This window comes from Zea mays, chromosome 4 (genome assembly GCF_902167145.1).
Source record: "Zea mays cultivar B73 chromosome 4, Zm-B73-REFERENCE-NAM-5.0, whole genome shotgun sequence".
NCBI classification, from domain to species: Eukaryota; Viridiplantae; Streptophyta; class Magnoliopsida; order Poales; family Poaceae; genus Zea; species Zea mays.
In genome coordinates, this window is record NC_050099.1 from 170,911,289 (window position 1) to 170,924,934 (window position 13,646).

The following is a 13,646-nucleotide window of genomic DNA, read 5'->3' on the forward strand; positions in this document are numbered from 1 at the left end:
ATGGATATCGGCGACCAAGTACTGCCATTTTTTATATAGAGATCATTTTCATCCAAAATCATATGAAAGATATACCTTTATATATATATATATATTTTTGTCTCGTTGCACCAATTCAGTTGGTGCGGCGCTACAGTGCTTTGCCCCCACCGGGAAAGTCTACACTGCTAGTGCTACACCATTCATCTCCTGCGCTGGCCACGGGCCACCCACCGCTGCGCTGCCAGCGAGGGTAAAATACCTCGCCTCGCCGCCTATAAGAAAGGTCCCTCTCCGTTTCTTCAAACTTTAGTTCTAGAGCCCACCAAAGAAAAAACAAATACCGGATAGATATTAAAGCATTTTCCTCGTCGACTTAAAAAATAGAACAAAAAGGTTCTTCCTTTTCGCAGCTCCATCGTCCACCAACCTCCTCCGATTCGGCCGTCGTAGCGTATAGCCGAATTGCCCCACTCCAGGACTCTCGCCAGCTTCTCCGGCCGACTAGAGGCTGTTTCCGGCGAGTGCTCGGCTGATCTCCTCCGCGCGGCTGAGGAGATCACGCGGTCTCGCTCGGGGGGGCTGGGGCGTGCATGATGGGACTTTGGTTGATTCCGACGATGGAGACTCCGGCGAGGCTTCTGTGGAGCACCAGCTTCTTCCGCCACAAAATCGCCGACATGCTTGCATCCTCCTCCTGCTTCTTATAGATCCCACCCCTCGACGTCGTCGCCGGCAGCTAGCTCGCTAGCTTCTGTACATACGTCGACGCCATATCTAGCTAGTCTCTTCATCCAGTCCCGATAAGTGATAACTAATAATTAGGAGCTTGCTTCGACGACCTTGCATTGGTCCATGGAGTCCGGACGGCTCATCTTCAACGCGCCCGGCTCCGGCGCCGGGCAGATGCTCTTCCTGGACTGCGGCGCAGGCGGTGGTCCCGGCGGCGGCTTGTTGCATCGAGGTATTAGTCCCATCCAAATCTATTCCTAGGGCTCATCGATCGAGCTTGGAACTGTTTTGTGTACTGCTGATTGCGTCGGGGGTTGCCATGTGGGAGTCATGAAGGCGGGAGACCGATGCTTGGCCTTGAAGAAGGGCGCGGCGTAAAACGGCCCTTCTACACCTCGCCCGACGAGCTCCTCGAGGAGGAGTACTACGACGAGCAGCTGCCGGAGAAGAAGCGCCGCCTGACGCCGGAGCAGGTAACTAGGCAACTAGCTAGTCAACTGATCTAGCCACACATAGCTAGGCAACACGTAGATGCATAGTGGCCTGACCCTGAGTCCCTGACGCGTGCGTGGCGCCCACACGTGCAGGTGCACCTGCTGGAGAGGAGCTTCGAGGAGGAGAACAAGCTGGAGCCGGAGCGCAAGACGGAGCTGGCGCGCAAGCTGGGCCTGCAGCCCCGGCAGGTGGCCGTGTGGTTCCAGAACCGGCGCGCCCGGTGGAAGACCAAGCAGCTGGAGCGCGACTTCGACCGCCTCAAGGCCTCCTTCGACGCCCTCCGCGCGGACCACGACGCCCTTCTCCAGGACAACCACCGCCTCCGCTCACAGGTACTTACATCCTCTCGCCCTCAGCAACCGCGCGAGCAGAGCTTTGTTCCACGGCCTCGCTCCGAGTCCGAGCACGTCGCTGATGACGGAGGAGTCGGCCGTCTGTTGGTGCTCTGGTTGGTTTCATTAAGGTGGTGTCGTTGACCGAGAAGCTGCGAGAGAAGGAGGCGACGGAGGGCGACGCCAACGGCGCCGCGGCGGCGTTGCCGGCGGTGGGCGTTGTCAGGGCTTCCGTGGCCGATGACGTCGAGGAACCGGAGCCGGAGCCGGAGCCGGAGGCAGAGGCGGCGGCGTTCGAGGAGCGGCAGGTGAAGTCCGAGGACAGGCTGAGCACGGGCAGCGGCGGGAGCGCGGTGGTGGACGCGGCGGACGCGCTGTTGTACAACGGCAGGATCGGCGGCGCGGCCGTCGATAGCAGCGTCGAGTCGTACTTCCCCGGCGCCGAGGTCCAGGACCAGTACCACGGCTGCGGGACGATGGGTCCAGTAACCCACGGCGCTGGAGGCATCCAGTCGGACGACGACGACGGCGCCGGCAGCGACGAGGGATGCAGCTACTACGCCGACGAAGAAGCCGCCGCCGCGTTCCTCTCCGAACACACCCACCACGCGGACGGCGACGACGAGGACGCCGGCCAGGTCAGCTGGTGGTGGATGTGGAACTAGCAGAGCAATCTTCCCGCGGGGACCGACCGCCAAATCTCGTGCCAAAAAAAAATTACTGTATGCATTTTCGCATGTGTAATAGCTGTGAGTGAAAGTGAAACCGATAGCGCGTTCTGTCCGAATTTTTTGTTTTTTTAGCTCCTTTTGCGATAAAAATTTACGTTTAGACCCCAGAAATTTTATTTGCGAGTTTAGACCTGATGCTCGGCGTCATAGGCTGTGGCGCCGAGGTGTGACGTGGCAGTAACAGCTACCTTCGCCTAGGGCTGACCTGACACCGACGTGGTGGCGACGCGGCCTCGTAGCTCGGCGCCACAGATCTTGGCGCCGAGCTACGGATGCCTATAAAACCGGCCGCGCGGCTGGCCGAGAGCAGCACATTTCCTCTCATTTCCAAACTTCGTCAAAATTTGCTGGATTCAAAGATTTGAGTTGGTTCACTTCGTAGACCAAGGTATGGTACCCAACTGATTCGTTTTGTATATTGGGTTGTTAGTTTCATAGTTGCTCATAGTTTCATAGTTTCATAGTTTGTATAAACCTATTATATTATCATTTCGATTATTAGTTTGTGTAAACTTATTATAAAGCATATTAGGTACAAGTGATAATTATAATCGTTTATTAGATGAAAGACATGTACCGAGAGGCGTTGTGGCAGAAGAGAGGTCGTCCTCGGGAGTTATATCCGGACGTATCTAGTAAGGATGCTCTTGTTCCTCCTGAATTCTCCGTGCCTAACTGTGACTGTGGCAGACTGGCTTGGGTACATCAATCACAACATCCAGACACGGCTGCTCGCTACTACTACCTTTGTGGCGGTTTGGACGTACGTAGCTTATGACTTGTCACTTAATTTTGTTCGCATTCATTATTTTGTAGATGTGTAATAGTGCTTCCTTTCCATTATTTTAGGGGCATCAGATGTGTTTCTTTTTCCAGTGGATCGACGGTCCTGATAAATTTGACCCTCGATATCTTCTTTTCGTTAATTGGTTGAGTGGAAGGACTAGTCATGAGCGTTTTAAGCGTTGGGTACCTCCTCCCCCGAATCCTCCACCAATGACGGATGCGGAGAAGGAGGTAGCAACAGAAAGACGGATGGACTCACCGCCTCGATGCGATTGTGGAGACCGTGTTGTCATCGATGAAAACTATGAGAAGCAGTTCTGTTGTCCGAACATTGATTATGTGAGCCCATCGATACGCTAAATTTGTGAACTAGTTATTATTTATAATAAATTACTAATTTTTTCTCCTGCAGCCATACGGGTGGCGTAAGTGTCGTTTTAGAGAGTGGTTGTATGGTCCTTTGTGCCATTGGCCAGAGCCAGAGGTAAAGGAAAAGAGATACAATCAGTGGGCGGAAGAAGAGGTGAAATTTGATCCAGTACTCTGCAAATGTGGTATTGAAGCTAAGTATGGATTAGTTCCTTCCGAGCTTGGTGTTGGATATTTTTGTGGACATATGGTCGATTACGATGAGGTTGGTATTTTTGTTTTTGCACCAGCTGTAATGTTATAGGGGTACTTACTATTTTTTTGTAGGAGACGAGGAAATGCAGTTGGGAGAGTTACGACAACAAAGGAGAGGTGATGCGCACAATAGAGTCCAAGAGAATAATGGGACAGAAGATGCGTTGTGGATCTCGGCTCGTCGATTCATACATTAACGATCGCATACGCGACATGCGTAGGGAAGCAAAATCTGCCTTTTATGATAGCTCGAAGCGTGCAGAGTATAGGAGGTTGAAGGCGGCAGATGAGAAGAGAGCACAGGATGCAAGGGAATGGGAAGCGGCTCAAGCCGAGAAACAAATGTTGGATAATCTTGCTGATCGCCTTAAGGGAAGTGAGTGAGATAAATGATATTATAATTATGTTAGTACAATTTATTTATCTTGACTTTGCTAACTTATTTTGCTCATTATATTTGCAGAGATTGGAAGTGGCGTAAACTATTTGGCCGATGAGGCGCATGCAAGATATGTTCAGGATAAAATGGCGACGGTTGAGCTGATGGAGGAGAAGGAGGACGACACATCTAGATTGAGTGAGCTTATCACTCTCGCAGAGGCAGGATTACATGAAGAAGAGGAGGACGACACATCAAGGTTGAGTGAGCTCATCGCACTAGCTGAGGCAGGATTACGTGCTCAAGAGGAAGAGGATGAGTTTATGTCTCAAGCCGCCGAAGAGGTAGAGGCGGCTAATTACAAGAAGAAGTCTGATGAGGCTGAGGCTGAGGATGAGCTATTCTCCCAAGCTGCAGATGAAGCAGAAGCCAATTATTACAAGAGAACTGGTGACAAGTGTGATGCAGGACAATGCAGCAAGTGGAATGAGGTTGTCGTTGAGGATTGCGCGACGGATGACTCCGAAGATGAGTTACTCATAGATTGTGATTCAGACTGAAGAAACTTGTAGCCTGTTATGTAGTATTTTCATATAAAAAATAATTTAGAACTTTAAAGATGCGTTACTTATTGCTTGTTATGTTTTTTACAATTCACAAAAAAATTTTGCAAGAGTTCCCCTTGTTTTATTAACAACCACAGTTCAAATAATCACATATTATAAGACATGACCACATTTCAACATATAAAACATCACAAAATAACATCGAATATAAAAACATCCACAGAACATAGTTCTTCATACAATGTCCACAAACAAAATCCAAAATACAATGTTTTCAGCGTCTCCAGCATGAGTCCAAACATAGTTCACATTACAACGTCTCCAGCATGAGTCCAAATCACAAAGTTTTCAGCATAAGACCAACATCACAAAAGTATTCATTTCCTCCTAGTCTTACCCTTGCCCTTGGCCCCAAGAGCGTCGGTGCCTGGAGTGTAAGGGTCTCGTGGACGCCTTCTACGTGGTGTCAGCTGTGATGGCTGAGTTGTAGGAGCATCCTGCAACTGAGATGGTCCAATCTCCTCCTGACCTGCGGCGCCAGCGCCAGTGTCGTCGTCGTCGTCCTCGTCGTCGTGGGCCACGTCCTCAAACGTGTCCCGCGTCGATCGCGAGGAGCTCAGTCCTGCTGTAGATGGTCCAACTGCACAAATGGGAGACTGAACGTCCTGCTGCATACGAGGCACAGGCAGCTGCACGTCAACGCCCGCTAGAGACCGACATCCACACCGAGCCGCTGCACGACGAAGACGACGTGATACCCTCTATAATCGAAATATTAGTTATAGACATATGTTACAACATACAAATAAACATGTTTTCTTTTAAACATTGATACTCACTGATAGTAACGATAGCGTAGTACTATCTGAAGTTCTCTGTGAGATACGCTCAAGTTCAACAACAGATACGAGCATAGAGTTTCCCTATTCACAAGTTAAAACATTAGGATGCTCAAAACTAGACATAAAGCATTGAATTGAAATATCTAATTTTAGTAAAGAAATAGTTACCACTCTGTCAAGGATTGGAGCAGCCTCAATTTGGGACCCGTGCCGAGCAGCTATGTCGAAAGTTGCGTCTTCGTCGTCTGACGATTCTTGCTCGGCATAGTCTGCAGCTGTCCACGGTCCCTTCAGCTTGCACCTAGTCACACCAGCATACCAAATCAAATACCTCCGGAAGTTGTAGTTTGTGTGCGCATGTTCGTTCTCATAGTTAAGATCCCCCTGCTGTTCCCATTCATCAATGTAATCACGGTGGTGGGTCTCAAAGTCCGTGACCTTCTTCTGTCTCTGTCTGTCGAACCTGCAAAAGTTAGAAACATATATTAGCGACTAACTGATATTTGAATTATTAGTTAGAATAACAAGTGCATATAGTCACTCACTTATGAAGTTCTATTGAAGTCGAGAATGGCTCCACCGGAAACTCCTGTCGCAATCCGAACTGTCGAGCAACTCTGTGGGGCAAGTGGTACTCAACAGCATAAAAACAGATGAGGGGACACCTCATTAGGTAGAGGTTCTCGTCTATTGAGCACATGCTGCTCAACTGTATGCTGGCGAAATATGGATCAAGATACGGTTGCCAGGTCACCTGCAAAAAGTTTTAGAAAGCACATGTAAGTTTATAGTCATTTTACCAACTGTTTAAGGAAAAAGATAAAAGTAGACAACTCACCATCGAAGGAGTAAGTGCGTCGAGCTCGTTTGAGTACTCCACGTAAGCACGCTGGTGTCGTGTGAATGGTTCCTCGACCTGGTCCCAGCGGTAAACAGCCGTGGGCTTAAGCCGATGTCCGGCTACCACGAACCCCTGTTATCCTAAACGGTATTAAACAGACGTTTAGACCGGTCTAAACGGTGAACGGCACCCCACCGTCCAGTTTAGGGCCTGGGCGGTTTCCTAAACGGGTCAACCGTCTAAACGGTCAACTCGGCGTCTAAACGGCCTGAACGGGCTGAACGGGACGGCTTGTAGACGTTTTTGGACGGCGTTCAGGTCGTTTTAAGGCCCGTTTAGAGTATGGTGTTATTTTACGCGGGGAAACTGAAACCAGGCCTCTTTGGCGGGCCTTTTTCGCGCCAAAGCTAGGGTTCCCTCGTGTTTTTTTGCCTCTGCACCCTTATCCATCTCCTCTGGCCGAATGCTAGGGTTCCCTGGTGTCTTTTCCATCTGCACGACGCACGGCCGCCAGGGACAGCCGCTGGCGCTGCTTCCTCTCCTCTGCGCGCCCAGCCGCCGGCGCTGCCTCCTCCATCCTCTCCTCTGCTCACCCAGCCACCCAGGTAGGGCTCCTCCCTCCTCTCCTCTGCTCGCCCAGGGCTCCTCCTTCTCCTCTCCTCTCAATCTCCTATCATCTCAGCATTGGTTCTGCAGTGGAAGAGAGGCACGCACGCCCAGGGATAGAGGGGGCGCGCTAGCAGGAAGCTGAAGCAGGGACTCCCCATCCTTTGTTTGTTGCCAGGTATGGATGCCTCTTGCTTCCTCTATTTTATAGTTTGTTGTTTGCTCCTGATTATGCATAGTAGTTCATGCTTCAATCTTCATGGCTCTCTATTTCTTGTCGTTAAATGTTAGTTCATGGCTTAGGCTTAATGCTAGTAGGGTCAGATAGTGTACAACATGGCTAGTAGGGTCAGACAGTGTACTTCATGCAAATGATTGATTGTGCATTGCAACATGTAGGATGTCATCGGCGGCTTCCAATCCATCAGCTCAACCAGGAGTGGACAAGCAACCACTTAAGCGGAATAGCGATGACATAGGGTGGGAGTATGGAACTATTGTCAATCCAAATGATTGGAATGTCATAAAATGCAAGTTATGTCCTATGGTTGTCAAGGATGGGATTTATAGGCTTAAGCTGCATATTGCTGGTAGAAAAGGGCAAGTCCGAGCATGCCCCAATGCAACTCAAGAGGATAGAGACAAGTGCAGTAAAGCTCTTGATGATTCTAGGAAAGCTAAAATAGCTAGGCTAACAGAAAAACAAGAGGTTATTGATGCAGTTGCAGATGAGATGGATGTTAATGATGACACGGGCCTTGATGACATTGGCAGCTCTCAACCAAGGACAATGGGTCCTATGGACAAGTTCACAATGTCTCTTGACTCCAATTCTTTGGGTTCCACACAAAAAAACCTTCACCAACAAAAGATTTCTGAACATGTAATGAAAGAAAGGTTGCATATATTGAAGAGATATGTTGCTAGGTGGATGTATGTGCAAGGTAAATGATTTGTTATCTTTTTACGTGTTATCTTGCATTCTTTATCTTGCTTTCTAACTTTTGAAGGGGCTAAGCTGCTACTGTACTTTATTTTCAGGAATACCTTTCAATGCCATAAACTGTGATGAGTTTGACCAAGTGTTGGAAGCTGCTGGCCGCTTCGGTCCAGGTGCAAAGAAACCTTATCAACATGAGCTGCGGGAGAAACTGTTGCATGAGGAAGTGGAGGATACAAAGAAGATGATTAAAGATCATGCACAAGAATGGAAAAAAACCGGTTGCTCTCTTATGACTGATGCTTGGACAGACCAAAAGAGGAGGAGCATAATGAACATATGTATCAATTCTGCCATCGGTACATATTTTGTTGAGTCAAAAGAGGTTTCAGCTGAGTCAATCTTTGACAATGAGGATGTGGTAGATGGGTTTTATGCAGCTATTGAAACATTCTACCATGGTGATTTTCAGAAGCAAAATGAAGTGATCAATAATGACTTTCACAAGTTTAAGGACAAACTTGGACATTTTGGGAAAAAAGTAGCTTTGTTTGGCTGCAAGGATCCTGAATTCAATCCAGGTATTTTGTTATTTGTATTTGAATCAGATTTGGTAGTTGGCTGTTGTATAAATTATATGATCAAGAAATCTTAATATTTTTGTTATACAGCTAAGTGGTGGGCAAATTATGGAACACAAGTTCCATTACTTCAAAAGTTTGTTGTTAGAATTCTCTCTTTGACATCAAGTGCTTCAGGTTGTGAAAGGAATTGGAGCTGTTTTGAAGGGGTACGTAACTAAGCCTTTCTTTTTACTTGTTCATTTCAGCATATGTCAAGTTTCTGCCATACTAATTGCTTGCAAATTTACTTGATACCTTGTAGATCCATACAAAGAAAAGGAATAGACTCACATGTGACAGAGTTGACAAGCTTGTGTATGTTAGATTCAACCATATTCATGCAAAGAGAAGAATTAGAGCCCAAAAGAATAAAAAGGCAGATCCTCTTGTAGCAACCGATGTAACTTTTGCTCAAGGATGGATGGTTGATGGTGCTGAGAAGGATGAAGAAGGGTCTGATGTTGAGCCGGTGACCGGTCTCACATGGAAATTGATTGCTGAGACATGTGGTGCTGAAGAGGTCACAAAACTACGTAGGAGTGCAAGATTGACTGTTGAAAGAGAGGTTGAAGACACACCGCTGTCTGAAACTGAAAGTGAAGAAGAAGCACCACAAGAGGAAGATGTTGACTTTGAGTCGGATCAAGATGATGTGATCACAGCTGGATATGAGCTAGATGCGGAGGAAGACAATGATGGCTGATGGGAGGCTTTAGCTGCCATCATCTATCTTATATTAGCACTATCTAATTATCTTATCTATTTGTCTATGTTGAAAATGAACTTATGGACTATTGCTTTTATGCTTTGTTTGGCATTTGTGAGAACTATTTCTATTTGTGCTTTGTGAAAGTGTTTGTTCTCTATTGTGTCTATCAACCTACCATTTGTGCTGAAAGTTGTTCTTGTTCAGTGTATCAACTATCAAATGGACCCTTATACATATCACATGGGCACATACTAACAAATCTCGCTTCTTTTTCAGGTACATATCTCAAATTGGGACAAGGACAACAAAAGCTTCATGTTTGCTTCAAAAAAGGTTAGGAAAAAATCTTTTTTATCCTGCTGAAACTATGCTACAGTAACATACCGTTTAGGCCGTTTAATTCCATCTAAACACGTCTAAACCTTAGACAGCTCCTCACCGTCCGTCTACCGTTTTCCGTCTAAGAAAACAGGGCCACGAACCACTCACGAGGAGGAAACTCTCTGGGTCGCCCGACGGGTATGTGTGCCCACATCCACAGCTGTAGTAGGTAGACATATCCACCTAAGCTAGCGGTCCTCGACGAACGACGACAAGCCTCGCAAGGCTGAGGAGGTCGGTAGAAAACGAAGCAGCCATGACCAGCAAGCAGTTGGTGTCTTTGGGTAACAGACCGAATTAAGTATGGAAGAAAGCTTAGAACGTGTTAACCACTTGTGCAATATATATACACGAACACGAGACAGAGAGAGGCAGCTCTCTTTCCCTTTCGTCTTTTCAGACACGCACGCACGCACACGAAAACTGAACAAGAGTAGTGGCAGCTTTGCACATTGGTTAATGTTTACAAGGTTGTTGATGCATCCCCCATCCCTCTCAAGTCTCACACTCTCCCATCCCATCAGGCCGGCTTGCCCTGGAACGGACGGCCGCTGCCTGATGACGAGGATGAGAATTTTTAGACCGGGGACCTCGCTCGCCGTCCGGCCGTCCGGGCATCTATCGGGGCGGCTGCGATCAACCCTGTCACGCACCGAGAGCAGACAAGTTGTCATTTCTGAAGAAGGCAAAGGCATGCATTGCGTTCAAGTTTAACAGGTGAGGCTGAGCGCGAGCACCTGCCCTCGGCAGATCAGATCAGAACAGGTCGCTCGTCGTCTCGGTCCTCCCGGTGTGCCTGCCAGGGGCAGGCCGGTAAATTTAGAGGCCCTTACTAAACTTTAAAAGAGGCCCTACTTTACAGAAAACATATAATCGAAATTATATTGTAAAAGAATTCATGTATTCTGAATTACAAAAGGTTTATTAGATAATAACTATTTATATTAAATCTATCCGTTTTTACGAAATTATATTGTAATAGAGCATATAAATAAACATACATATTAATAGATGTGTTTGAAGAGCAACCGTCTAGCTGCTAACTGAGTTCAACTTACATGATATAATGTTAGTCTGTTTATTGATACATAATATTGAGATAAGAAGTTTTTTAGACCCTCAGAATTTTAGGTCCTGTACGGTCGCACTTGTCGCACGTGCATGGGCCCCGGCCCTGGTGCCTGCCTGCCATCGTGTTGGCTGCTTCGGCACCAACCGCTCCGAGGGCCTTCGCTTTTCGCGGTCGTCGGGCAACCACCGTCTTGGCGTCTTGCCAGCCGCGCGCGCTCGAAAATAGCTGTCGTGCCGTTCGATAGCTCGCTCCTCCGAAATTTTGGGTGGTGGTGGAGGCAGGGACACACTGCCACACTGCCTGGTGCCTGCCAGTCTGCTACGTTGTCCAGCAGGAGCAGAGCAGACACGGTGGCCGATTTTTTTTTGCCCTTTCTTAAAAAAAATATCACATTTGGATTCTGAAAAATTTAATGTCGTTTTTAAACCTTTTGCTCGGCGCCATTGCCTATGGTGCCAAGGTAACAATTTAACTTTTCTTTTCTTCTCTTTTCCTTTTCCCTTTTTAACTTTTAATCACCATGATTTGACATTGTATATTTTGGCGCAATTTACCATAAGCTTAGTTAAATTTAGAAGAAAAAAACCGTGACTTTGAATTATTGAGCTACATTTTAGTCACCATGATTTTTAAACCAGTTTTTTGGATGAATAAACAAATTAGTCGCAAAAGCAAAAAAAAATCTAGATGAGAAATGAATCTGGACGAATAAATCAGCGGCATAAACGAAAAAAACTGGACAAAAAAAAAACAAATCAGTGACAACGACAAAAAATATTAAATGCCCACAGTGGGGCTTGAAACCACCGACCTTAAGGTTAAGAGCCTTGTGCTCTACCAACTAAGCTAGACAAACTTTATGGTTATAATCCGAGCTCGGCGCCATAGATCTTGGCGCTGATCTCGGTGCCACGTCGGCGCCATGTCGTCTAGGTTGTGCCAGCGCAGCACGTATCTCGGCGCCATAAGCTATGGCGCCGAGCAAAGGGTCCAAAAATGATATTAAATTTTTCTAGGGTTCAAACGTGATATTTTTTTCCAAGAAAGGGCCAAAATACAAAAAAATCAGACATGGTGGTGTGGAGTGGAGCCTGGATTGGATCGCCGCAGCAGCAGCAGGAGGGTGGCACCGCACAGCAGGTGCTGGACGCTTTTCCACGCCAGTCGGCTCGGCAATCCCCGTCCGGCTGTTCCGCCCGCCATGTTGCGTGTCTGGGACTGGGCGGGCGTACGCACCTCCCAATCAGATGCACAGATCAACCGTTGCAGCTTGAGGGCTGATTTAGTGATAAAGGGATCACAGGGGTTGGAGGGGATTGAGGAGAAATAAACTTATTTCCCCTCAATCCCCTTCAACCCAACGTGATCCCGGGTCACCAAATCAGCCTTGAGGTGACGCGGACAGCCCGCATCCTCGTGCGTCGATGCGGTGGTCGTGGGCGGTTTGATCTCGCACCGAGGGCTGATTTGGTGCATAGATATACATAAAAGAGGATCTACAGAGTAAAAATCCTATTACTATTTAATATTAAGGAGAGCGTTCGACAGAGCTCTCACAGTTTCGCTTCCAACGAGAATCACTCCCGTAGAGTCAAATGTGAGAATCACTCTCGCAGAGCCAGCCAAACGGTAAAAATCTAAACTGCTCTATAGTAGGAGTAAAGTAAATCTAATCTCTATTTTGTACTATAAAGTGAGAGCCAAAAAACTATGCTTTCTACTGCTCCCAACCTACTACATGCTTAGTCTATTTACCAAACAGTTTTTGTCAAATAGATCCAATTATGTCAGAGAATCACTCCGAATCACTCTATTAAAAATCGGCTATCGAAGCTAGAAAATTATGGAACGGATCTATGACAAACCAGCAATTAATTTTGTCGGAGTCTCGGACCCGGGGGGGGTCCCTTGGACCGACCAGTGAAATCGCTGTGTGTCCCTGCCCAGATGGGTTGGCGCGGGATGGAACACAAGAGGTGGGACAAGCCTTATATTATCCTGCACCAGGGGTGCCGCTCGCAGTAGGGGTTACAAGCGCGTCGCGTGAGAGAGGGAGAGACACAGAGTTCGTCCGCCGCTTCCCTCGCGCGAACCCCCTCAGGGTGGCCCTGGACCTCCCTTTTATAGAGGCAACGAGAGAGTCCAGTCGTACAGCGGGGGGCGTAGCTATGCGCTAACGTGTCCGGCAGTGGAGTGCCTAAGCCCTGTGTACATGCCAACGTGGCCGTTGGGGGAGAGCTTGGGCCCTGTACATGTGATGGCGTGGCCGTCGGAGGAGCGCCTGAGTCCTGTAGGAGCACAGCTGGTAGCGCGGCAAGGATCCTGCTGACGTCTTCTTGCTGTCGTAAGGGGTTGAGAGCCACCGGCGTCATGGTGCACGCGGGGCACCATCATTACCCGTCGCCGGGGTAAGCTAGATGGGACGCCGGTCTTGTTCGTTGTAGCCTGAGCAGGCTAGGAATAGGGAAATGATGCATCCCCTATTAGCGCGGTCAGTCCGAGCCCAGGGTCGATCGAGGCGGAGACTTCTCTTGAGGCCGAGCCCAGGGGTCGGGCGAGGCGGAGACCTCCTCCCGAGGCCAGAGCCTGAGGTCGGGCGAGGCGGAAACCTCCTCCCGAGGCCAGAGCATGAGGTCGGGCGAGGCGGAGCTTCCTGTTGCGCCCGAGGCTGAACTCGGTGGTTGATCATGACTTGTTGTCAGTCGTTGTCGGGGTGGCTGACATAGCAGTCGGAGCGGAGCGAGCGGCGCTGTTTTCCTATCATATCGGACAGTAAAGAAGAGGGGCGAAGTGACTGCGGTCACTTCGGCCTGCCCGTCTGATGCGCGTGTGTCAGGATACGGCGTCAGGCATCCCCTGCATTTAATGCGCCTGCGAAGCGGTCGGTTGGTGAGGCGGTCTGGCCAAGGTTGCTTCACAACGAAGCCTCCCGAGCCGGGCCTCAGTAGAGCCGAGGGGGCGCCTGTGGGGGACAGATATCCCCCGGGTCCACTGGAAGGGTAAAAGAC

At 48.5% G+C, this 13,646-nt stretch overlaps 2 protein-coding genes across 3 annotated transcripts; both read left to right on the plus strand.

The window, feature by feature from the left end:
• Positions 1-232: 232 nt before the first annotated feature.
• On the plus strand, positions 233-2,401 carry LOC100383369 (uncharacterized). 2 transcript variants are annotated; one of them, XM_008679379.4, is made up of 4 exons: positions 233-943; positions 1,040-1,184; positions 1,299-1,538; positions 1,670-2,401. In XM_008679379.4, exons 2-4 carry the CDS (start codon positions 1,059-1,061, stop codon positions 2,201-2,203), a joined length of 900 nt encoding a protein of 299 aa, XP_008677601.1. In that variant the 5' UTR covers positions 233-943; positions 1,040-1,058; the 3' UTR covers positions 2,204-2,401.
• A 4,591-nt stretch (positions 2,402-6,992) lies between these two features.
• Positions 6,993-9,862, plus strand: LOC103655671 (uncharacterized). Its single transcript, XM_008682384.3, has 5 exons — positions 6,993-7,091; positions 7,313-7,857; positions 7,955-8,434; positions 8,525-8,643; positions 8,739-9,862. Exons 2-5 carry the CDS (start codon positions 7,314-7,316, stop codon positions 9,177-9,179), a joined length of 1,584 nt encoding a protein of 527 aa, XP_008680606.2. The 5' UTR covers positions 6,993-7,091; position 7,313; the 3' UTR covers positions 9,180-9,862.
• Positions 9,863-13,646: the final 3,784 nt, after the last annotated feature.